Source organism: Capra hircus, chromosome 26, assembly GCF_001704415.2.
Source record: "Capra hircus breed San Clemente chromosome 26, ASM170441v1, whole genome shotgun sequence".
Classification (NCBI taxonomy): Eukaryota; Metazoa; Chordata; class Mammalia; order Artiodactyla; family Bovidae; genus Capra; species Capra hircus.
Window position 1 is genome coordinate 1,911,900 of NC_030833.1, and position 26,439 is coordinate 1,938,338.

Here is a 26,439-nt window from a genome sequence, read left to right on the forward strand (position 1 = left end):
TCTATTCTCCGACAGCTGCTGCCCTCACCCCACCCCAGGGCAAGGCCTATGGTCAGCGAGTGCGGGTAGCAAGGAGGGGCCAGTGTGCTGAGCCCTGTCTTCATACAAACCATGAGTTGAGCCCTTTCACTTCCACATACATGGGTTTCCAGAATCTCCAAAATATTAGCTACTGAGAACGTGCGAGCACGGCTTCTCTGCGTGCTAGAAGGTAGTGCTAGAAAATACGTGACTCCAAGTTGAGATCGCTGTAAAACTATATTTTTAAAGCATCCAAGAAAACAAGAGGATGAGCTGCGCTCCAGTGTGAGCGTGGAGTCTGGTTTTCTTCAGAAGGTGGGACACTGTGCATCTCTTTGTGGCCTCAGACTTGCATGGAAAATGAATTAATATCCACTTACCTACGCTGACCTACCTGTAATACAGGAGACTCAGCTTCGATCCCTGGATCTGGAAGATCCCCTGAAGAAGGGCTTAGCCCCCCACTCCAGTGTTCTTGCCTGAAGAATCCCAAGGACAGAGAAGCCTGGCGGCTACAGTCCATGGGGTCGCAGGGAGTCAGACAGAACTGCACACACGTGCATTTCAAGCTCCTGCCTTGTACCCAGGTCATGAGTTAAGTCAACCAGATGTTTCTCTATAGAGCCCTGCAGGTTTGTGAATACTCTGTGCCCTGAGTCTTTAGGGCCTCCTGCCTGGGCCGACGGACGCTGCATGGATGCCTGGCGATGAGAAGATGGTGGGGACGCAGCTCATTTGTCGTGAGATTTTAGTTTGTCCTTTCAGGTTGAAGCATCAAGATTCCTTGGCATCAATATCCTTCCCAAAAAGGATTATGGAACTTGTGGATTTCTGAAAGAGACCAGACGTCGGCATAAATCCGGAGACCCATACGTCACCCCCTCGCTTAATAGAGCAGGTGTCGTTTCTTGGAGTTTGGGTGAATGGGTCGAGCTCTGCTCCCAGTTTCTATGAAGCTCTTCACCCGCATGGAGGTAAACCTGAAGTCTGACTGCCCGGAGACCACTCTGGAATCAGTTCTAATAGAGCTCTTGACCTGGGGGCTCCTTCGCTGGTCCTTTATCAGATCTCCCAGCCTGCCTCTCACTCCCTTTGACCCCGGTGTTCCGGAAGCACTCGGCCTTCGGTGGTTGTCATGAACTCCCCTGGAGCAGGCATGACAGGAGCGGCGGGACCTTCCCAGGGCCCTTGCTTGCTGGCAGCAGACGTGTGGCTCTGAGATGGAGTCAGGATCTGTCTTCCCTTGCCAGAGGGCAGTGCCGGGGTCGGGGTGGGGGGGGGGGCTGTGGCAGAATCTTCTTCTTCGGGGGCTCCGTTCAGCAGCCGAGAGCAGACCCAGATGCTCCTGGAGTAGTAAGTGTGCAGTCATCTGGGAGAGTCTCTCCTCTCGTCTCCCATGAGGAAGAATGTATTTCCCCTCTTTATGGTAATTCATGGTTTGAAAAAAGAGAAAGAGAAGTCGCTCAGTCGTGTCTGACTCTTTGCAACCCCATGTTCTGTAGCCCACCAGGCTCCTCCGTCCATGGGATTTTCCAGGCAAGAATACAAGAGTGGGTTGCCATTTCCTTCTCCAGGGGATCTTCCCAACCCAGGGATTGAACCCGGGTCTCCCGCACTGTAGGCACACACTTGACCATCTGAGCCACCAGGGAAGTCCCTTAAACTATAAATTCATAGTTCGGTTCTGTTCAAGCCTGTGATGCCTCCTGCTGGAACGTGCGCTCAGCTTCACGAGGCAGGTAGGGGAGGTGGCCTTTGCTGCTGCAGTGATGGGAAGGAGGCAGGGTTTCTGAACCTAAAGAGGCTGGAGTGCAATGGGAGATGTACTGTCAGTGCCGGGAGGGACTGGAGAGACCCAGGAGCGTGGGGGAAAGGCAGCCTGCACAGCCAACAGGCCCGACTGCCACGATTCCTACTAAAGCAAACATCCTCAGATGATGGGCAGGGCCGGTCTGTGGCTCTGAGTCCATCTAGCTGTTAGACAAGCACTGGGAAAGGCCCAGCACAGAGCAAATGGCCCCAAATGCCCAACGAAAAAGACAGTTTATTTGCTCATTTTTAACTTTTTACTATGGAAAAGTTCTATGTAACAACGGAACAGGATATTTAACCCTCCCATATACACATTTCCCAGTTTCAACAACTATCTCAAGGTCAGTATTGTTCATCATTAGTTCTCATTACCCCTCAACTCGGAATATTTTGAAGCAAACCCCAGCTGTTGTATAAATTTTATTTGTAAATATATCAGGACACATGACTAAACGATAAGGACGTTTTAAAGGCAATCATAGTCACAGCTAAAAAATAAATGACAAGTATTACCAAACAACCTACTGTTATCAAGTAGCTTCTCAGACATTGCTCAGATTTCCTTGACTGTTTAAACTTTAAAACTTTAAACTTTAAAGTTGTAAACTTTATTTTTCAAGTCAAGTCAAGACTGTTTGTACGTGGCCCTCCATGCCTCGCTCCTAAATTCATTTTAGTCTGTAGGTTTGTTCCCTTTTGCTCCAGCTTTTTTTTTTTCCATCTGTTTTTAAAAACATCAGAATTTCTTCTTAACTGTGGACTCTCCCGTAGTCTGGACCTTGGCTCATGGATATCGCTGGATCTCCAAGGTGTGCTTTACCTGGTGCTTCTGACCTGGTAGTTTCTGCAACTCTGTAGCAGATCTGGAGGCTGTATCGGTTCGAGTTTGATGAGTATCTGGGCAAGAATCCTTCAGGGTCGTGTTGAGTTCCTTCTGTCAAGAGGCATCTGACGTCTGATCCTCTGTCTCCTGTCCTGTGAGCAGGTGACTTGCCCTCATCCTTTCTTTCTAAAAGGACTTTTTCATGCTGATGTTTCGATTATATTCTCTCATCTGCATTTAGCACCTTGACAACTTTTATAAAGAAAAACAGACCTTCATAAACCATTTTGTTCCCTTGAGGTGTACTTCAAATAGGAAACCCAAAGTAAGTTATTGATTCCTTCCCCTTAATTGTTGGAGAACAAAACGGCTGCCCACTGCAGTATTCTTGCCTGGAGAGTTCCATGGACGGAAGAGCCTGACGGGCTACAGTCCACGGGGTCGCAAAGCGTCAGACACGACTGAGCGACTTCCACTCATCACTCACTCCCTTTATCACTGACTCTCAAAATTCTGTGTCGTTTCTCTGGCGCCATCCTCCAACGATGACAGCTTCGTTATCAGTTCCTAGATCTGCACGCAGTTGGTACGTTTCAATCCGTCTTCGTTCTTAATTTCAGCCTTTGAGAGACAGAGTGTGCCTCTGTCCTGGTGGTCCTTGGGTAGCTATCACGTAGGATGTGCACTTCTTCAAAATGTCGGCATGCACCCTTTCTATGTAAAGGTATTTTCCCTGAATTACCCAACCTTTGTTCTGCTTCATTGCTTTGAGTTTCCATATTGGTGACGCCAAGTACACTGCCTGGCTCTCAGAGTGTTTCCTCCCCTTTTATTCCCAATTTCTCGGATCTCTGGGATGTCTTTCCCGTCTTTCTTTGGTCCAGTATCCCTTTTCCCACTGAATCTGTCTGTTCTGGTATGTGCTGCTGTTGCATAGCATCATCATCTTTGAAAACTTTGGCTCCTGTTCAAAGCATCAGTTGAAGTGTCATCGGCGCGTGGGGCTGCCTTCCCACTTCTTCTCCCTGTGTGCATGTCTAGGCCGCGTTCTGCTGCTCTCCCGCTGACCTGATGTGGGGCAAGGCAGCGACCCGGGACGGCCTTGCTGGTTCTGGGCCCTGGCGCCTCCTCTGGTGCCGTCACGTGCCCTCTGCTTCCTCGCGTTCCCCGGGCCGCCTCTTCCCTTTCCTTGGTATCTTGTCTAAAGATTGCTGAGATTATGCTTGTGTCTGTTTCTCCAAGTTCATCCCTGGCTTTATCCTGCAAGGGGCACCCTGCTCGCTGACCCCCGTGGGTCACCTTGGCCCCTTCGCAGTCGTTAGCCCAGAGGCCCTTCCAGCTTCAGTGTCCCCGCTCTCAGAGGCCACAGCCAGCAGCTGCTCCTCCGTCCATGGCGTCACAGGGTCCTGGGGGTCGGGGCCCTGGGACGGGCCTCTGGCTCCTCCCGGCTTCCCTGGGCGTATCTGCGGGTCCTTGGTGCCACGGTCAGGCACTGCCCACTCACAGTGTGAGTTCTGGGGACCCCTCACCCCGTAATTTATGAGGACACTGTCTGCAGGCTTCTTGTTCTGACAGCTCTGCCTACTTTTGTGTGAGGACCTGGATAGATTAAAAAGCATCCTTCGCAGCATTTCACATCAAGAGGTCTGTTTGGTCTTAAGCCTCAGGACAGGCACCCCTAAGTGTCCTGTGACATATGATGGGTGCGATCAGGCCATCACGTTTCCTCCAGGGCCCCCAAAGGTGATTCCGGCTGCAGCTGGTGGGGGCAGGAGGGTGGTCTGGGTTTCGCTGTTTTGTGACAGAAGTGACCCAGCAGCCTCTGTGAGATGCACCGCACACCCTCAGCCTGAGGGCACCCGGCTGCTTCTCAGGGCTGAGAGTGTGGCGACCTCATGGATGCAGCTGGAAACTGCCTGCGAAAGGCACGGTGGGACCTGCGCGCTGTGGGGCCTGGCATCGCCTCTTGTCACCTGCTCGGTGACACTGCTGGTGCTCTGAGGCTGCCAGTGTGGGTCCCCAGATGAGGGAGGCAGCCACACAGGGCCCAGGACCTGCCTGAAGACCTCTAATCTCCAGGGGATCCTCTCAGCTTTAGCTTACGAGCCCTTAAGACGACCACATAGCTCCCGCAGAGTCGGGCTGGGGGCAGACGTGGGGTTGGGCCTTCTCCAGCAGCACGGTCGCCTGTCACTGGACCTGGGGAGCCTGCTCTTGGTGCTCACAGGGGCTCTTCCCCATCCCACAGGGGCCACCTGCCAGCACAGAGACATGCCTTCCCAGGCGGCCTCCCTGGGAAGTAACAATGGCCTCCGAGACCAAGTGCGCCTGCAGCTGGCACCCCTCCACCCCTCCAAAGGCCCATGCTGACCGGGCTTCAGAGAGGTGGGGGTCGGACGGAGGTCTGCTCACTTCCTCATCCCCTCCCTCCACCCGCCTGACTCCTGGTTCACAGTGCTCTGAGCACGTGGACAGAAAGGCTGGGTGAGTGAGGTCAGCCCTGTGGAGGGGCTGCTTGGCCTCCAGAGAGCAAAGAGCAGCTCCGTGACCCCCAGAGCCCCTCCCGGGCAGGTGTCATCACATCGGGGGTCAAGGGGTGGGGCCAGGGCAGGACGAGCCGGGCTGAGGGGAGCAGGGCAGGGGCGGGCATGAGGGGGTTGGCCAGGCGGTCAGCAGTCAGCGGGCAGACAGAGCAGAGGGCAGTGAACTCCAGCTGGAGAAGGAGTCCCTGAGGTCTGAAACAGCCCAGGCCGCAGCCTGGAGGCCTCGGCCTGCTCCTCCAGGGGGTTCTGTGTCCCTGCCCACATCAGGGCCTCGTCTCTGCCCATCTTAGAGCCCCATCTCTGCCCACATCACGGCCCCGTCTCTGCCCACGTCAGGGCCCCATCTCTGCCCACATCAGGGCCTCGTCTCTGCCCATCTTAGAGCCCCATCTCTGCCCACATCACGGCCCCGTCTCTGCCCACGTCAGGGCCCCATCTCTGCCCACATCACGGCCCTGTCTCTGCCCACGTCAGGGCCCCATCTCTCCCACGTCAGGGCCCCGTCTCTCCTGCGCCACAGCCCCATCTCTGCCCACGTCAGGGCCCCGTCTCTCCCACGTCAGGGCCCCATCTCTCCTGCGCCACAACCCCATCTCTGCCCACGTCAGGGCCCCGTCTCTCCTGCGCCACAGCCCCATCTCTGCCCACGTCAGGGCCCCGTCTCTCCCACGTCAGGGCCCCGTCTCTCCTGCGCCACAGCCCCATCTCTGCCCACGTCAGGGCCCCGTCTCTCCCACGTCAGGGCCCCGTCTCTCCCATGTTGGAGACCTGTCCCTGCACACTGGGGGGGCAGGGCTGCTCCACGGGGCTGGGGACAGTGCTTCCTGCTCAGCTCCCTTGGCCCCCTGACTGGGGTGAGAGCCCGGATGTGCCCTTGGCCATGACTCTGTCCTGGGGAGGCATCCTCCTCGATGCCACCGTGGGCTTTGAGTCTGGACCTCCACGTAGGTGAGCAGTGCCGCTGAGCTGGTGCCCTGCACCCCAGCCCAGCTGGGGGCCTGGAGACCACCTGGCTGATGGCCCGGTCTTCTGACAGCAGCCAAAGGCACCCTCCCATGCTACACCGGCGAGGCTGAAAAGTAGAGAACACAGATCTTTCCAAGTTGGCCTCATCCGAAGACCATTTGTTACAAGCCACATGACAGTGTCTGAGGCCCCACAAGGCAGAGATTCACAGAAACTTTGATTCCTGCAGAATTTTATATCATGTCTCACACCAGAGTTACAGCCTGGCAGCATTTTGATGATAAATTCCTAGCCCTCTTTGCCAGAGGAAAGAACAGATTTTCTCCATCGATTAAATTAAATAAAAGATGAGATGTCATCCGGCTGAACAGAAGGCTGGAACCCAGCCTGGGGAAGGGTTGGTGGGGATCGTCAGAAGCGCCAGAGACAGGGAAGGGGAAGTATCATCACGATTGTCAGCACCATGATTATCAGTGTTGTGCCACCACCATCCTTTCCATCACTGCCACCATCACCACCATCGTCACCACCATCATCACCACCAGCATCACCACCACCACCATCACCATCATCACCACCATCATCACCATCGTCACCATCATCACCACCACCATCATCACCATCACCACCATCGTCACCATCATCACCACCATCATCAACACCATTGTCACCATCATCACCATCACCACCATCACCACCACCACCATCATCACCACCACCACCACCAGCATCAACACCATCATCACCACCATCACCATCATCATCACCATCATCAAGACCATCACCATCCTCACCATCACCGTCCTCACCACCACCACCATGAGCATCACCACCATCAATACCACCACCATCATCACCATCACCACCATCGTCACCATCACCACCATCAATACCACCACCATCAATACCACCACCATCATCAAGACCATCACCGTCCTCACCACCACCACCACGAGCATCACCATCATCAACAACACCACCATCCTCACCATCACCACCATCACCGTCACTGTTTTCAGACCTGTCATTGTGCTGAGGAATTCACATGCCTCCTCTGAGTTCTCCCAGCTGTAAAATGAGCCTCATAGGGTTGTGAGAAGGATTAAATGAGATGGTGCAAGTAAAGCGGGAGGAGAGGGTTTGACTGTGTTTTCAGCAAATGTCAGGCATCCTCTGATGGGGCCGCAGGGTCTCTGGGCTGCGCTGTGCTCCTTATTTCCGTCCTTCACTTCAGGTGGCATCTGGCATCTGGCGCCCCACCTGGAATAATGAATAATCATAACAAGCACGCCAAGGAAATAGCCATTCAGGAGTTGTTTTAAGTCCAGGAGTCATTTAGGAAGACGCGAGCCTGTGGATCTCAGCTCCTCGGGATCTTGAGGATAAATAACCACATGCCCCGTTTCCGTGCCCTGGCAGGGAACTCATGTCAGCTGCCGGGGACCTGGACCCCACCCCGGCGGACCTGCTGGCCAGGCACGAGGAGGGGCAGAGGAGAGAGTCGGGGATTTGGGCAGCAGGAGCCACAGGACATGCCACCCTTAACCTTTGGGTCTCGGAGCAACAAGCCCTAGATGACGGCTGTGGCAGCAGTAGACACAGATCCTGCCAGCCAGGGCTTTCCAGACCTCTTGGTGGGCACGGTGGGCGTCCTGCCCTTGCTCATCAGCAGCAGGAAAGGGAGGTCGTCACCTGCAGGGAGAGGCCGGTGGGACCCGCCAGAGGCATCTGCTTTTGGTATTTCCTGCTGCACATTTTCATGAACAAATTGGTCAGAGGTGAAGGAGGCCAGCTTATCACATCAATGGGGACTGCAAAATTGGGAGACAGAGCTAATCTCTGTCAGAATCGAGATGTTTAAATATTTCAACAGGACTGAAAAACAGGCTCACATTAGCATCACAGATGGAGGCGTGTTGGGATCTTCCTGTTCAAACTGTTTTTCCAAAGACGGGGTCCAACGTGCTCCCATCACCTGCCCCGGCGTTGCAGGAAGTGTGCCTGCGGAGTCAGTGGGCAGGGCCTCAGGCCTGGAGAAGCGCACCCCTCCCCTGTGTGCCTGCTGCGAAGAACACCGCCTTCTGAGTCAACCTCTCCCGCCGTCTCTCCTTCCCTCCGTCCTTTCCTTCCTTCTCTCTCTCCTCCCCTCCCCTTGTAACCTGGACAGTAAAAAAGCAAAAACAAAAATCCCTTTCCTTTGAATGTAGCAGGCAGCTGGTCGGTGGCCCTAGTTTCTTCGCCAAGGAGACCATTCTGACCCCAGGATGGCTGCACTGAACCTTCAGGAGGTGGAAGAGGCGAGTCTGTGGGTCCAAGGCAGGGGCAGAAGTGCCAAGGCCAGTGGCCCGAGTCCCTCAGCCCCAGATAAACACAGGAAAGTCCGTCGTTTGCAAAAGAACTTGCTGCCTCTGGAATCCTGCTGTACCGCGTCTGGTCTCAAGCATCCGCCGGAAGCATGTGCTGCCCTGGGCTCACGGGCAGGGTCAGAACGCCCTGGCACACGTCTCATGAGCGGCTCAGCTGCTGGAGCTCAGAGGCGGTTCTGGGGGAGGGGCGGGATGGGAGCAGGAGTGGGGCAGAGCTCAGGGCAGGGCTTGGCCCCCCTGATGTCTCCGAAGGGGGTGCAGGAGGCAGGGGACATGCCCCTCCCCTCACAGCAAGGAGACCCCAGCCCTGCAGTGCTCCCCACCCCGACAACCACCCCAGGGCTCGGGTACCCAGCTGGGCCCCTGGGGACAACGCCTCTCACCCTCCATATGATGTTGACTTTACTCTATTTTTCAGTATTAGGATTTACTTTTAGTACTAAGTTTTTCAGACTTAGGATGAAAAAAATATTTTTAGCCAAGTTTGCCTTTGCTTTTGATTGACTCTAATTGAACTGATTGCTTTGCAGTCTGGAGAGCGTCCAGTGGTTCTGAACAAAATATTTTGTGGAAAAAGCTGTAATCTGCGATCACCACTTGTTCCTATTAATCTTGTTTCAAGTTACAACAATGCGAGACTTGTTTCCGCACTTCTATTTTTAACTAATGAAAATTTATTACAAAGAAATCCTCATTATACCCTCTGCAGTGTGCTACGATGGCAAATCCACTGGCAATTTTCTTTTTTCAAAATTCCACATCATGGCATAAGAAGCGAAGAATACAAGGTCTCCTGAAATCGTTGGGCTATAAATAAGATTCCCGAATGGGCTGAGCAAGCAGGTTGTTTTTCTTTGCACATTCTGTGTGAGGTTGGATTAATCCATATTATAACCCCGCTGCGTGGCAGCCCCTGTTAGACGTAGCACATGGTATACTTATTCCACGTCCCTAGCATGTCCCAAACTGCTAACCTGCATGTCTTCATGGCACCCTGGTCAGAGCTGGAGGAGCTGCAGGCCTGCTGAGGCTGCCCTGGCTGGGCAGTTAAATGATGCTATGACCTTAAAGGGGGCTTCCCAGGTGGCGCCAGCGGGAAAGAACCCACCTTTCTTTCAGGCAATGTAAGAGACTCGAGTTCAATTCCTGGGTGGGGAAGATCCCCTGAAGGAGGGCCTGGCCACCCACTCCAGTATTCTTGCCTGGAGAACCCCACAGACAGAGGAGCTTGCTGGGCTATGGGCCATAGGGTCACAAAGAGTTGGGCATGATTGAAGCGACTTAGCACGCAGCACCCATGACCTGGATGGTTGTCTCCTCTTCCCCAGATGCGGAGATAGAGACATGCCCAGACCATCCTGTGCATTGCCCTGGCCTCCGTTCCTACGTGCTGGGAGCACCTTCCGAGTGGTAGCAACCACAAATGTCTGCAGATGCTGCCACAGGCCCCCCCAGCAGCAGATCACCTGGGGAGCCCTGATCGTGACTTCCATCAGGAAACCCGGACAGGCATGGTGTGCCTTTATCCCCGCAATTCCTGGGGTGCAGCAGGCTTTGGAAATGCACACGCCCTGCTGTTCCGGACTTGTGAGCACGCAGGATGCAGTCCTGTGTGCAGGAGGCAGGAAGTCATGGTGCTTCCCAGCGCACTTCTCTTTAGAACTCCCGGGAACGGTGGCCTGTGACAGGTTTGCACTGGCCTGTTGATGTCACTGCCTGCAGTCAGTGGAGGCCGCAGTCCTGGAGGGTGGGAGAGTCGTTGTTGTTCAGTCACTAGGTCGTCCAACTCTGTGTGACCCCATGGACTGCAGCACACCAGGCTTCCCTGTCCTTCACCATCTCCTGGAGCTTGCTCAAACTCATGTCCATTGAGTCAGTGATGCCATCCAACCATCTCATCCTCTATCGCCCCCTTCTCCCGCTTTCAATCTTTCCCAGCATCTGAGTCTTTTCCAGTGAGTCAGCTCTTTGCATCAGGTGGCCAAAGTATTGGAGTTTCAGCTTCACCATCAGTCCTTCCGATGGGTATTCAGGACTGATTTCCTTTAGGATGGACTGGTTGGATCTCCTTGTAGTCCAAGGGACTCTCAAGAGTTTTCTCCAACACCACAGTTCAAAAGCATCAATTCTTCAGCATTCAGCCTTTTTTATGGCCCACCTCCACATCCATTCATAACTACTGGAAAAAGCGTATCTTTGACTATGCAGACCTTTGTCAATAACTTGGTGTCTCTGCTCTTTAATATGTTGTCTGGGTTTGTCATAGATTACCTTGCAAGGAGCATCTTTTAATTTTGTGGCTGTATCCACGAGGGGTCTGGGTGTCAGAGCAAGGGTGCCTTTTGGGCAGCAGGGGTCCAGTCGGCACCTTAGGAGATGGAGAGAGGTTGGTTGAGAGCGAGGTGCTAGGGGGACCAGTCCCAGGCAGGGCCGTGTCAGGGAGCAGGAGGGAAGGAGGTGGGAGCAACAGTGTGTGTTTGGTCAGATGCTTTCTCCCAGCAGCGAGCATCAAGGTGCAGTAGAGGGAGGTTTCCAGCTGCTTCCAATACGAGGAGTACAACCACGAGGACCTCCATCAGATGGGCCGTTAAACAAATGATGCGCACTGTCGAGCAGCTGATTCATAAAGGGGGGCTCTCTCTCCTTCCTCTGGGCTCTGCCTGGCCCCTCGCCATGCCCACACTGGGTCCTGCTTCCTCCCTGTGGCCACCCCTGGGCTCATGGTCACCTAGCTCTCCCTGTCCTTTGCAGATCCCCAGGGTGTGGTCCTGTCTCACTGCCGTCACTAAATCCTCCCTTTTGGGCTAAACCCCCAGACAATGCTTTCTGCCCTCTGGGTGTAGATAGAATAATTTCCCCATGACTGTCTTCCGTGCCTTTGTCCACTGTCGAGTCATCTCTAAAAGCCAAAGTGGAACCAGGTTCAAGACGCAGTGACTGGTTCAAGCGGCAGATTTGCTCCGTTCGCTCCGGTGACAGTGGCCTCGGGCAGGGAAGCTTCAGGGCCGCTTGGCCTCCTTCCCAGGCTGTTCTGAGTGCTCTCGACCCTCAGGCCCCACCGAGGTCTCCCTCCGGCCGTGCTATCCTGTCTGGGCTTCCGTCTCCACTTTCTGCCCCAAACGCAGCAAAGCAGTTTGCATCCCAAGAGCCAAGTCTCATCTGAGCTGGGCTTTGCAAAGTGTTCAAAGACTCTGCTCCTTCCAGGGGCCTGGAGGGCTTTGAAAGGTTGTAGTGAGAATCAGGTGGGTCTCCAAGGTCTTGGTTGACTCTCTGTATCTTGTGCCCCAAAGGACGGAAGGCCACGTGAGTCCTGGGCCCGAGGAGGCGGAGAGACAGGACATGGGCGCCAAGTCACCCCTGCCCCAGATCCTTCTGCCGCTGGAGGAGCGAGCGGCCCACTTCCGAGACATGCTTCTGGAGAGAGGGGTAAGGGGACCCCCCGGCGGCTGCCTCGGCGGGGGTGGGGGGCGAACCGGCCGTCGCCCTCTCAGGACCACGTCCCCTTCCTCATCGAGCTGTGGGCAGGCTGCGTGCAGAACATTCAGGGGCCAGAAGACGCGCAAGGGGACCAGTCCCGGGAGGGAGCTAGGCTTTGGAGGGTGCAATGCGTCACGGGGCGGTTCTTGCCACCTGGCCACGGACGCGGCTGAGAGGTGAGCAAATGCGGGTTTCCCAGAAGGGATGGTCCCCAGGACGCAGCGCTGGTTTGTGTCAATGGCCTTCCTGCAGGAGCCCAGCCAGCTTCTGCGTCCAACCCTCCACGAGACACGCCCTGAGGCGATCTCACTCAGGGAGGGGCTCGCACCCCTCTGGGTCAGCCCAGTGGGTTTCGTGCAGGTGGGATGTCTTCACGGTTGTTGACTTCTGAATCGCCTTTGAATTGAAGAGGGACACGCATTTTATAACTGAATCTCCTTCCAATGACTTTTATTTCCTGTTTTGGCTTTTGGGTATAAAGTGAGCTTGATACAGTAGTTCAGCCCAGCTGGATTTCTTCGTAAGATGAGCCCGAACACAGAAGGCAGTGAAAGGAGCTGGTGTGTAATGATGACTATGATGAACACTGTAAGCGGCCTTGGGAATGCAAAAGCAAATTCCCTCTGCAGTCAGCACCCAGGACAGGCTGCCTCCTGTGAGGCCCCTCCCAGAGCAGGTGCAGCCGTGAACTGAGGGGAGGCTGGTCTGTGGAGACCCCGCCTTCCCCGGGGAGAGTCTGAGAAGGGCTGGCACCTGGGCAGGCGGGGCCCGAGGGCTCCCTGGAGCTGAGCCAGTGTGAGCTCTTGAAGAATTAGGAGAAGGAGATTATCTCAGCCGCACTCCAAGGGGCCCCTCGTCTCCTCTGCACCATGAATTTTAATGCACGCGTCGTTTTATCTGTCTGGAGACACACTCAAAAGTAAAATACAGCCCTCGGCGCGAGGACTTGGAGGAGAAGCAGGCTTGTGATCTCAGAGTGGCAATGCCCTGTGTCCAGTGTGAAGTCACGAGGACGCTGAGGGACATGTGAGCTCACACGTGCAGGACCCATCCCCGGTGTGGACGGAGGGCAGGTTGTTTTAAAAAACATGATTTTTAAGAGTTATATTTACTAGGCTAAAATGCTGTTTTAAGAGAATCCCTCCCCATACAACTTTCTTCTGTCTTTCAAGACATAGAGGTGATTGCATCACAAAATCCTGTAGGATGGGATGGCCTTGGAGGGATGCTCTTGTGAGGGACGTATCTGTTTGTGTGTGTGTGTGTGTGTGCTGTGAGTGTACACACATGTGTGTATCTGTGTGTTCTGTGAGTGTATATATGTGTGCTGTGAGTGTACACACGTGTGTGTGCTATGAGTGTATACACATGTGTCTGTGTGTCGTGAGTGTATGTGAATGTCTCTCTTGTGTGTTCTGTGAGTGTATATGTGTGTGTATATGTGCTGAGTGTATACACGTGTGTGTCTGTGGGTGTTTGTGTGTGCGTACTGTGAGTGTATACACATGTGTGTCTTTGCCGTGAGTGTGTGTCCCACTGTGTGTTCTGTGAGTGTATATGTGTGTTTCTCTCTGTGTGTGTGCTGTGTGTACACGTGTGTGTCTGTGTGCCATGAGTGTATATGCACGTCACTCTGTGTGTTCTGGGAGTGTATATGTGTGTGCATCTATGTGTGTGTGTGCTGTGAGTGTGTACACGTGTGTGTCTCTGTGCCATGAGTGTATGTGCGTGTGTGTCTCTGTTCTGTCACTGTGTACACATGTGTGTCTGTGTGGCGTGAGTGTATATGGGCATCTCTCTGTGTGTGCTGAGTGTGTACACGTGTGTGTCTCTGTGTGTGTGCTGAGTGTGTACACGTGTGTGTCTCTCTGTGTGTGTGCTGTGAGTGTATACGCACGTGTGTCTGTTTGGTGTGTACTCCCTACCGGTCCCACCACAGACCCCACGTGGCTGATGTGCAGGGCTCCCCTGAGCCTTCCCCTCACTCCCTGCTTGGCCCTCACTGCCCCGTTCTCAGCCTCCCCACATCAACAGCAAAGACGTGACCTCTCCCCCTGGCTAAGGAGAGGGGGCCAGGAACACGGGCCAGAGTGCCAGGCTCTGGCCGCCCCGGCCCGCTGCTCCCACGCTGGAGAAGTGGGTCCGCCATCAAGTCCCAGGTGCCCCAGGAGCATGGAGCTGGCTGGGTTTAGAAGCCATCACTGCCACCCGAAGGGGCTGCTTGCTCCGTGGCCATCGGGCCAGCCTCAGGGTCCTGGGGGCTTGTGCCCAGGGTCACCGCCGGTCTGGGCCCTGAGCTGTCTCATTCGCCTGCCCTCCTTGCACTCTTGGCCTGAGGTCTCTTTCCCGGGAGGCCCTCCGAGCCCTGCCTCCCCGGCTCCCTGGCTGACACGTGGAGCCTCACGGCTGTTCTGTGTGCCTCCCTCGTTGCCGAGTCGTCGTGCTGGGTCTTGGAGGCAGGGGACTCTCTGATGCCCCACTGGGCTCCTGGAGCCTGGCTCCAGGCACTGGCTCCCAGAGGCACTCAGGGACCTCCTGGGATTCCCTTCATGTCCAGACCCTGGTCTTGCTGCATGTGCCCTGGGCCGGCCCAGCGCTGATCAGAGAGCGGCCCCGCGGAGCCTGGATAAGGGCGTGTATCTCCTGGAGCAGCCGTTCTTTCTGTTTCCTTCTCCTCCACTCGTGTGGCCTCGAAGTATTTGCAGGATAAAACATCACTCACGATAAAGCAGGCTTCTCTCCCCACAAAGTCGCCAAGAAGAAGATTCTTCTCTGCAGACCACAGGGGTGGAAGCGCCTGAGTCTTGCCACCATGCCTCTTCTGATGGCAAGGACAGTGCAGAAATAGTCACAATTCTGAGGTCTGAATGAACCCAGCCAGTCTGCCCCAGTGGAATTAACTGAGAATTCCCAGAGAAGTGATAGTACCGTGAGCATTTGAGAAATATATGCAGCATTCATCTCATCAATGTCTGGATTTCCACCTCTTTGTTTTGGAAACCAACCACGTCCAACTTACCCGCACAGCATGATATTAAGCCACTTGGAGGGTAAGGAGTGCTGGAGACCCCACCCCGCCCTCCCAAGGACGCTGAGTCTATGTGGTCTCTGACGCACCCCAGAGCCCTCAGCTGAGCCATTTTACTAAGTGTGTGTTCAGTGCATTCTTGCCTCATTGAGCTGATTCCATCCAGCCTTGGTCCTTAGATATATTCACGTATGAGAATCAGCAAAAACAACATGGAAATGGGAGGTACCAGCCGCAGTACTCTGGGTTTTCCCAGGAGACAGAGACGGGGGTGAAGCTGAGACCCTCATCTTACAAGGATTTCAGAAGAAGCTCACATACCCCTCAGGAATAGAGAAGACCAATCTGAATGTACTGCTGATGTCATAAAGCAATGCCCACATTTATGACTCTTGACTTTATAAAGTATGTCGGCAGATTTTATGAGTTACTCATGCTCAAGAGGCTTTGATGGCTAAGCCCATCAGATTTCTAGCTGCTTAAAAATGAGGCTGAAAAAGGTCACCTTTTTCATAGACTGAGTGATTAATAAGATTTTTTATTGCATTTGTTCAATCCTTCAGCTCAGAGATTCATGTGCTTATAGAAAGAGGGAGCTAGGTGTATGGATTTCCAGTAGTTTAAAAAGGGCATGGTTTGGGGTATGCTGTAGGGATTTTGGCTTGGGGAAAGGCCTTCAGTTTTGTGGTTTTGTAATATGTAAGTGGAAGGCTTTGTTTTTATATTCTTTCACTAGTATAAACCACAATAGAGCTCTCTTTAAACTTCAGTCTATAAAGGGCAGGATTAATTGAGTAGCAGCTGATTAATTTAACCCTGTCTATTTAGATAAATGCATTAGAGACATTTTATCGAGGGGCTCTTCCTTCTGCAAAATAGCCCTTGGGAAGTGGCTTTCCCAGAGGCCAGGAAAGAAAGGCTGTTCCATAACCTTGACTCTTGATTCAGACACTGCCGGGTCCCTCTGCAGGGGAACCGCGGCCAGCTTCGCAGCTGCGGCAGCCTTGGGGAGACTGACTGGCACAGTGGCCAGCCCTGCAGCCAACACCCCTGGACTTTGGATCTGAGTCTGTGTTGGAAAAAGGAATTCACAGTCCGCACACCCGCCCTGGCTGAGCCACAGGGCTCTCTCTCTGCACTAAGGAGTTGCTGGTGCAAGGGCAGTCCAGATGAAGGAGAGGCTCTTCCCCTGGTGCCCTCCTGCATTGCAGCGGCCGTGCCTTCTCCCTTCTGCCAGGTGGGGGGCAGGAGCACCTCCCCTGTGGCTGGCGTCTAGTGCCCCCTTGCCCAGATGTGTAGGTGGTGTTGCCTGAAGCTGTAGTGGCCACTGGGCCAGGATGCTGGGGGAAGGGCTTGGTCCCCCTCGTGGGCAGGTATACGTCCGTGAGATGGCCCTGGAGGCTAGGCCCCTGAGTCCTGGAGGCTGTCAGGAGCTTCTCCAAGAGACGCATCCTTGCTCCTTAGGAAGTTTATCTGCTTCGTGTTCCTATGGCAACTCTTCAAAGTCTCACCAGACACATGCCACTAATAAAATAAGATTGTGCCATCGAAGGAGTGCGTGCTCTTTATAGGAAAGAAGCAAAATTCAAAGAACAGAAATAAAGATCACCTGAGGTCCTAAGACACAGCTGTTGCCATCGACGGATACCTTTCCTTCTAGTCTTTTTTCCTAAAAGCAGATCTTAAGGCAAGAGCAAAATCAAACATTCGTATTATACAGTGCAATACATGTCATACAGTATAGTTTTGCAGTATAAGCAGGACTGAGCCGTGGTTAAGCGTGGCTGAGCCAATTTTTTATTTTAATTGTCTATTAACTCGGGCTGTGCTGGGCCGCCACTGCTGCCTGCAGGCTTTCTCTAGCTGCGGTGCGAGGCTCCTTATCGTGGCGGGCCCTCTCATTGCAGAACACAGCTCTAGAGTGCCGTGGGCCACAGTAGTTGAGGCACGTGGGCTCAGCAGTTGCGGTGTGAGGGCTCTAGAGCTCAGGCTGAGTAGCTGTGGCCCCGTGGAGCTTCGCTGCTCCTCGGCATGTGGCACCTTCCCTGGCCAGGGATCAAACCCGTGTCTCTGCGTTGGCAGGCAGATTCTTAACCACTGGACCACCAGGGACGTCCCATTTGTTTTTAAAAGATAGGTAATTTGATAAGGTTCAACCTAATGTATACATTTGTATACTGCTTTCTCCTTTGAAGCAGTTTTAAAATATTATAAACCTTTGGAAATGTTTTTGATGAGGATATAATTGTCAGTTCATTGTCCATTCAAAGCACCCTCATTTTCATTCATTTAGCCTGCTGCCCAATTTTGCTAGCTTAAACAGCATTCCAGCGACCGCACTGATGCATGAACTGTTGGTTTATGTGCGTATGGGGTTGCTTCCTGTGTGCCGGCAACATCTGACCTGTATTATCAAATTGTTTTGGAAAAAGTTGTTTTCACACAATGTATTCTCCCAGCAGTGCTTGAAAGTTCCTGAAAATTTGTTTTCTCAGCACGCTCCACCGCCACTGAATAGTAAGGAGCGTAGATATTTACTACTTATTATTTTTTGAATCTCACGGTTCCTTCCCTTTGATTTGTGTTTTCTCTCGGCTTTTGTGCTGTGGTTCTTCTTTCCTGAACTAACTGCCACAGCTTTTGGTGATTCCACTCTGCAGATATTACTGTGGTCACTTCTCTATTGGTGATTAGACAGCGGTCTAACAAGATGACCCGAGGGGCCGGGCACGTGGACCACCCACTCTAAGCTTAAGATGGGAGTATAACTAGCCATAGTGTGAAAACTAAGTTAGGTGAGATATTGTGGGATAACAGTGCAAGATTTTATTGACTGATCAAAATACACACACACACACACACACACACACACACACAATACAGGAAGGGGTAGAACACGCTGAGCACTGGGAGATGGGGAAGAAGTCAGCAAGCCCCAGAGTCTGTGGGGGGCACCCAACCCTTCTGTCCTTTCGGGATTCACCTGGGGGGTCACCTGGCTCACAAGACCGCTCCACATGCTGACCATTCCCTCTAAATTTAAGGTTGGAGCGTCGCCAGGGGCAATACTGCACCAGGGAGGGGTGGGACCAGGAGGAAACTCTGCACTTCCTGCCCCGTGATTGGAAGAATCCCAGGCGGGTTCCAGCAGGTTCTACATGGTGGCTCCCTGGAGAGGCCTCCTCTCTCCTGCGTCACCCTCAGCCCTTCTCCTTCCCTGCATCGGTGGCCTGTATGCCTGGAATTCCCTCCCAAACATCTAGACGACCCTGCGTTCCGGGCAGGCTGAGCCCGGAGCGCGGCCTGCTCACTGCATCCTGAGTTCTGCCCGCCTCAAGCCGCCTTGAATTGTCAGGAACTCCAGAGCCAGAAATAGAAGACACAGCTGTGTGTTCCAGGAAATTGGATAAAGAGGGTAATGGTGTGAGTGCTAATTGCAAGGAACACGCCGTCTGTCATCCGCAGAGCCGCAGGCAGCAAGGAGGACGGAACAGAGGCCCAGAGGAAGGGAGGGCGGGCGGCTGGGGTGCGTGTTCACACCCATCCTTCAGGGTCAGGGCTGGGTTGGGGGGCGGGGGGCAGCCCTGCAGGGAGGGGAGGCGTGGAGTGCGCCGCTGACGGGACCAGGCTGGGGGCTGGAGGTGGAGAGCCAGGAGGGCACCCCTGCCAGGCAGGCAGGCGGTGGCCCCTGACCCCTGATGGGGGTCGACCCTGTCCCACGATGTGGCAGCAGCAATCTTAGCTTGGGGGCTGCGCCCCGGCCGGGGTCCACGCGGTTGCTCCTTCCCTGTGCCTGTTCTGAACGACAAGCTCTGGTGTCGGCCCTTGTAGAAATGGCAGGGAGCACAGTTCAGACACTAAGGATGAGTCGGGCCAGGAGACTACCCTGGCGCCGTGGGCCATGCCCACACGCATTTGCACCAGGACGGAGCACCGACCTTCGCCTGTGGCAGGGTGTCACCCGGCGTCAGCACCCTGAGGTGTTCAGATGCTTCTGGGAATATGTTGCCGACTGTCAGGAGATGACGCGCACCTCACAGGACACAGCCCAGGAGAGGAGACGGAACCACCCCAGACCCAGCCAGGCTGCAGGGAAGGACTGACTTCCACAGGAGAGGGTCTGAAATGGGCTGAAGAATCCCACTATCCAGGACCAAACCACATGTAAAATGCCATAGTATCAAAGGAAGGTCTGTTACGCAGGTGAGGGATGAAGACCAAGCTGGAGGGTGAAGGCCACATTGGAGGCAGGCGGGTGCATTCGTCTCAGGGACCTGCTGCATGATCACATCCCGACAGCGGTCTCAGGACTCCAACCCTGGGACACCTATCCCAAATGACCCCCTCCCTTGAGGCGGGCTGGCCTGCGAATAGGATGGAGGCGTTCCCCTGTGATGGTGTGGTAGTATGTTACGTAAGATGAGGCCTCACATGTAGAGAGTCTCCCACTGGTTTTCAGGAAGCTGCCCTGTTGCAGAAGGGGCCACGACAGGGAATGTGGGGACCCCTGGGAGCAGAGAATGGCTCCCCACTGGCCTCCAGCAAGAAAGGGGAGGCCTTAGCCCTGTCCCACAGAATGAGCCTACCAGGATGTGCCCGCAGAGACGCAGGCCTGGGGAGGGTGGTCCTCCATCAGGAGTGAGTCTCACGGTTGAGGCAGCAACAGTCATCAGGGTCCTGTGGGAAGAGTCGGCCTGGTGGACAAGGCCGTGGTCCCCTGCAGGCACTGCCAGGCCCCGTTTCACTTGGCTGTCCAGCCTGCCCGTGGGCTCCAGCCTCGGTCTCCGGCCCCGTGCCCAGGCTGCCCCTCCCCCACACGGCACCCTCCCCCGCACGTCAGAGCCCGCGTTGGCACGGCTGTCAGGTTACGTGACGCCGTCTGTCTTCTCGTCACAAGTTAGTCTTTGTGGAAAGGACTCTTCCTGCCTCGTATGTTGTCCAGTTGCTCAGGCGTGTCTGACTAAGAAGTAGTGTCCGACTCTGTGACCCCATGGACTGTAGCACTCCAGGCCTCCCTGTCCCTCACTATCTCCCAGAGTTTGCCCAAGTTTGTGTCCTTTGAGTCGGTGATGCCGTCCAACCATTTCATCCACTATTGCCCCCTTCTCCTTCCACCCTCAATCTTTCCCAGCATCAGGGGCTTTTCCAAGGAGTTGACTCTTCACATCAGGTGACCAAAGTATTGGAGCTTCAGCTTCAGCATCAGTCCTTCCTATGAAATTCAAGGTTGATTTCCTTTAGGAATGACTGGTTTGACCTCCTTGCCTTGTATACAGATTGTAATTTCCTTTGGAACCAAGGATGAAATCTTTTTTTTTTTTTTTTTGGTTTAGTTTGTTATGCATCTAGAGCTCCTGAAATTCTCATCCCAGTGGTGGAGTCAGTTGTGTGACAACAGTTCTTAATAATCACCGGCCTTTCGTACAGAGCTGGAAGCTTGAAGGGGTTTCCAGGGCTCTCCGTGATAGACTGACCCTATCTGATTGGGCTGAATTGAAGTTGCCCATCCCTTCTCTCCATGTCCACCCTAATGCTCAAGTGGTCAAGCATCAGCTCTGGCTGAGCAGAGGGACCATTCTGCCCTGATGTTCTTCCGGAGTACCCCCCACCCCCTCACCCCGCCATGACATGTCAGCACTTCACCATGTTCTTAATCAATTGAGAAAGATCCCTGGGTGGAGCTTGGTTCACCCTGCCCATAAAAGAGCTCATGAGTTTTAAAAAGAATTTTGATTCTTATTATTGAATACGGAAACTGTCAATTTAGAAAATCCTTATAATGTTCCAAGCAAGTGAAAGTTGCTCAGCCATGTCTGACTCTTTGCGGCCCCATGGGCTATACAGTCCATGGACTTCTCCAGACCGGAATCCTGGAGCAGATAGCCTTTCCCTCCTCCAGGGGATCTTCCCAGCCCAGGGACCGAACTCAGATCTCCTGCACCGCAGGGCTCTTTACCAGCTGAGCCGCAAGGGAAGCCTGTTCCAAGCAAAGCCCGTGTCTATTGAGATAGTGTCTCTACCAGCCATACTGCAACCTGCTTAGAAGTAGGAGTGGGTGGGCCTTGCTTGTGAAACCTGCCCACCAGCTTCTCCTCTCCACTGAGCTGAGTCCGTCCCCCGCCCGGGCCCCTGGGTGCACATCGCATCCGGCTCTTCCCGTTGCTCTCAGGACAAGCCCCTGGTTCCTGAGGAGGCCAGCGAGTGTCCCCACATCCGCTCAGGCCGTCTCTCCCACTTCTTCCCAGCTCCGCACAGCCTCCTACATCCCCCCGAGACCCCCACATTCCCCCGGTTCCCGGAGCCTGGCCTCGGCACCACGAACAGCCCATGCTGCACCCTCCCAGGCCCCTCCGTGGGCCAGGTCCCGGCACCATCCGCCCTGGAGACAGCCCCCCTAGGCCGATAGGGGCCCTTCTCTGTGCCCTTGGCTCCTGGGCACATCTCTCTGTGCCCAGAAGGACACTCATGCCCCCGGGAGATCCTGAATTCACTTTCTGTCTTGCCCCCCCCCGCCCCCCCGCCGCCAACCTCTCAAGGTCAGTGGCCTTGATTTATTTTCTCTGAACCCATAGCGCCCAGCAAGGGGCCCATGACATAGCCAATATTTAGTCAATGTTTTTAAGTGAATAAATTATTTTTGGATGACTTAAAAGTTTCGCTGCCCCATCAGCTGAGAATCTGGAAGTCTCAATCTTCCAGCAGCAATGAGCTGCTCACCTGGATCTCAGGTCCCAACACCTCTCATAAGAGGGACCAGGGCTTCTCAGAGAATGCTGATTCTAGGGCCAACACAGTAGAGACAGGAGCTGATGGTGGAGCATCTTCAAGGGCCCAGAAAACAGAACAGTGGGGATATGCTCCCGGGACGTAGGAGGCAAACACAACAGCCAACCTGGAGCAATCTGGGCACAAACCAGCAGCCAGATTAGATTACAAGCCCAAGTATGAAATAAACATCCATGAGTTTAAACCAACATAAACAGATTGAGCTAGTAAGTAAATGTGGGAGAATGGATAAATACCCCATCCAGAAGGAGTCCAAGGAACTTGTACAGATTCTTCCAAATCACGAGATGGGTCAGGCCCCTCAAGTGGCGTCATCGACTCAATGGACACGAGTTTAAGCAAACTCTGGGAGACAGGGAAGGCCAGGGAAACCTGGAGTGCTGCAGTCCATGGGGTCACAAAGGGTCAGACACGAATGAACAATTGAGCAACAACAGAACAGGCACACAGAGAGAGACTGCACACGGAGCAGGCACACGGGGCAGGCACACGGGGACTGCACACGGAGACTGCACACGGGGACTGCACACGGAGCAGGCACACGGGGCAGGCACATGGAGCAGGTGCACGGAGCAGGCACACGGAGCAGGCACACGGAGCAGGCACACGGGGACTGCACACGGGGACTGCACACGGGGACTGCACACGGGGACTGCACACGGGGACTGCACACGGAGCAGGCACACGGAGCAGGCACACGGAGCAGGCACACGGAGACTGCACACGGAGACTGCACACGGGGACTGCACACGGAGCAGGCACACGGGGCAGGCACATGGAGCAGGTGCACGGAGCAGGCACACGGAGCAGGCACACGGAGCAGGCACACGGGGACTGCACACGGGGACTGCACACGGGGACTGCACACGGGGACTGCACACGGGGACTGCACACGGGGACTGCACACGGAGCAGGCACACGGGGACTGCACACGGAGCAGGCACATGGAGCAGGCACACGGGGACTGCACACGGGGACTGCACACGGGGACTGCACACGGGGACTGCACACGGAGCAGGCACACGGGGACTGCACACGGAGCAGGCACATGGAGCAGGCACACGGAGCAGGCACATGGGGACTGCACACGGAGCAGGCACACGGAGCAGGCACACGGAGCAGGCACATGGAGAGAGACTGCACACGGAGCAGGCACACGGGGACTGCCCTCCCAAGGGGACAAGACGACTTGGGGCAATAGAAGAGGTGCAGAGGAGAGAGGCCTCGGCCAGACGATCGAGCTCAGCACCCGCTGTGGCACGGCGCGTTGACAGTGTGGACCTCGATGGGAGGCGCACGTTACTCTGGGGCCTTCCTCCCCAAACCCGCAGGCCCAGGGTAACCGTGAGAAAAAGTGGGACAAAACTCAGCAGAGGGGCATCTCATGGAACACCTGACTGGCCCCCCTCAGAGCGGCCAAGGTCAACCAGACCAAGGAGAGTGAGAGGCTGTGTCACCCCTAAGAGCCCGAGGAGATGTGAGTGCATGTGGTGTCTGTCCTGGTGGGGCCCCAGGGCAGAAGAAACATTAGGCAAAGACTAAAGAAACTGAGCCGGGCGCAGACTCCTGCTGACAGCCGTGCGGTCCATCCAGCACGCCAGTGTTGCGATGTTAGCGATACAGTGAACCAGGGGTAGGCTGGACGGCAATTTCAAAGGATTCTCGAGAGTTTTGTGTAGATCCAAACTACTATAAAATAAGGCAGTTTGGTTAAAAAGTTACCTACCTGAAAAAGGTTTAAATGTTGATTAAAAATCTATTAAAATTGTGCCAAATTCTGACTAATTACAAGATGCTGCCCTCTGTTAAGGCCTGTGCCATCCTGAAAACTGTTACAAGTATAATTTCTCCTCTCAAGATATGACATTTGAGAATGTGTCAGACTCACAGAGACAATCAGGGCTTTGGATCAGGGCACTTGGCCCTGGAAGATATCCAGGGAAGATATAGTGTCATGAGTCTAGAAATTAAATTTTCTTATGCTCGAAAAATTGATTTTCTTAAAAGTTTGACAAGTCAAACACTTTTAAACGCCGCTGCGTCCCCAAACCCGTGGTTCCTTAGGGCTGTTTCTCAGCATCGACCAGTTCATTGTGACTCAGGCTCAGCATTAGATGTTAAAAGCAACTCTATTGAATATTTTTCTTCAGGTGTCAGCGTTTTCCACCTGGGAGAAAGAATTACACAAAATCGTGTTTGATCCACGCTATCTCCTGCTGAACTCGGAGGAGCGGAAACAGGTGAGGTGGTGGGAGGCGCGCTGACAGGCTCGAGAGACGAGGCTTTAAACTGATGCTCCGTCCAGAGGTTTCTGTGGACGAGCGGGTGCCTGGTGTCTTTGCTGTGTCTGTGGGGCAGCTGTGAGGTGGAGTGCTAGCCCGTGAGCTGGGAAAGTGCCCTGGGTGCAGATGGGGGTTACCCTTGTTCCTGCTCTTGACGAAACGTTTGGTCAGGACCCCCAGAGACAATGCTCGTATTTGAAGGTAAAAACAGTGTGGGGGCACGTTAACCATATCCTAGATGACTGGATTAAAAAACTTAAGATCCAGTATAAGAACAGTGACATAGGAGAGGTCCAGGGAACATAGCAGAGGTAACGAGTGGACGTTTCTAGAAAGCAGATCCCCAGAAAGGCAAGAATGGGTTGCAGGTAGCTGGCCTGGAGGTCATTTTAAATGGGTACCTGGTAGAACTCTACCCTGGCGTGTTGACCAGTCCCATCAGGGAGCCAGAACCGCTTCCAGGATTAGACAGACAGACGCGGTGTGGACCGGTGGGGAGGCCTGAGTTCTCACAGCCCCGCTGACATCTGTGGCTCCCGGACCGCACACACCCAAGAAGGGCCCTGAGGAAAGTTCCAGAAGGATTCCGGCTCTGCTTCCGCATCTCTGGTTCCATCCCAACCGCGCTTCTTGACTTCCGAGTGCAGATCGGTTGCGTGTGCAACGTGGGTGACCGGGAGCCACCCCCGGAAGCAGAAGCCCCTCGAGGGCCCCCTCAGGGGAGGGCCGTCAGAAGCGTCCATCTGATTTCAGACGGCAGGGTCGGGGAAAGCTGGAGCCGGGAGGACAGAAAGTGCGGCTTTGTTTTCAATTCTGTCATCAGCCTGTGAAGTTCCCTTAGGGTGCAGACCCGGGGCTCAAGAGAAGGCACTCGGCCAGGGCCTTACTTGGAGTCCGGACGTTTTATCTCCATTTTCCCCTCAGCTGAGGAAACCGGGCGACTTTAATCATTGGTAACATCACCCCCTTTTGTTGCAGTATTAGAAATCAGAAAGCTCACTCTCCAACCATGACCACATGTGGTGAGAAGCTCGTTTAATTTGGTGACAGGGTCACTTTAAGCCATAACTGGTGACACTCAGCACAGCTGCCAGTGGCGTCTCACTGACCTTCGAGGTCAACGCTGTTGCCTTCAGTCCGTGGATGTTTTCAAAGGCCATCAGCCCCTTAAAGGAAGCTGGAGAATTAAGACTCTCCTCCGCTGATGGTTTCATGTTTAGGCCCCGTCTCTCAGAAGGCAGGGCGCTCAGAGCCTGTTTGCTTGCTGGACAGACTGGGCTCCCGGGCGGAGTGGGGGCTCCTGCCTGCCGTCTTGAGTCGGGAGGGTGGTCATGATATGAGGAGCACCTTCAGGAGCAGCCGGGCTGGGCTCCCGCAGCCCCAGGCAGAGAGGCAGGCTCCAACGGAAGGGGCTGGGGTGCCAGGAAGCACCGGGGGCACACAGACCAGACTAGATGGACGGCCAGCTCACGCTGAGTCCACCCTTTGCGTGGAGCTTGCAGGCATCTTTATGAAATCACCAGGGGACGCATCAGGCCCCCCGACGCCTACAGCGCGCACAGGAGGTGCTCACCCCGCAGTGTGGTCCCTGAGCCCCATGAGGAGGAGGTGGCCAGCTCCCCGAAGCTGACGTCCTTCAGCACCAGACAGCCTCAGAGGGAACCCAGCACCATCAGAGAGACCCACCTCCAGGCAAAGCGGCAATGTTGTCATTTCTCAGAGGTGCAGAGCTGAAGCTGAGCTGATGAAGGAGACAGTATTTGTGCCCCATTCAGAAAACACGGTCCTATTTATGAATGGATCTGGCTGGCAAGCGGCAGTCATGGACTCTGGGGGGGACCCACTGTCCCTTAGTGTTCTGTGGGAAAAGCGAAGGCTCACAGTGTGTTCATTACGTCCATCCCTCTATGGGGGGCTGCAGGGGAGTGGTGAATGAGCCTGAACAGGGAGCAGGGGTCTGGGGAGCGTGTGTCAGACCGGTTTCTATGGCAACAAAGGGCAATCCACCGTATTTCACCGAAACACACCGTGACAAGATAATGGCCAGTGGTCTGTCTTTTAAAAAGTCATGCCCCACTTTGAATAAGACTGATGTAATTTGTTAAACAGGAGGAAAAAAAAAAACAGTTACATTAAATTATAGTGGCATAAATAAAGCACCAGAGCAGAGGCAGCACAGAGCGGAATCTGATTAGAGGGATAAACGGTTCCAGGCAGACCGAGAAGCAAGTCTTTCTCACGGCTCTGACCACTGCCAGCCAGGCGGTCTATCCAGATTTAAAATTAATAGGGCAAAGCTCTGACTAATGATGGAGCCCCACGCTTTTATTTGGAT

At 54.3% G+C, this 26,439-nt stretch overlaps 1 protein-coding gene across 1 annotated transcript in view; it reads left to right on the forward strand.

The window, feature by feature from the left end:
• The window catches only part of TCERG1L (transcription elongation regulator 1 like), a 199,926-nt gene that overhangs the window by 165,055 nt on the left and 8,432 nt on the right, over positions 1-26,439 (forward strand). The window contains exons 9-10 of the mRNA XM_018041118.1: positions 11,822-11,957; positions 23,973-24,062. Of these exons, the coding sequence (XP_017896607.1) occupies positions 11,822-11,957; positions 23,973-24,062 (226 nt within the window). The remainder of the gene's footprint in view (positions 1-11,821; positions 11,958-23,972; positions 24,063-26,439) is intronic.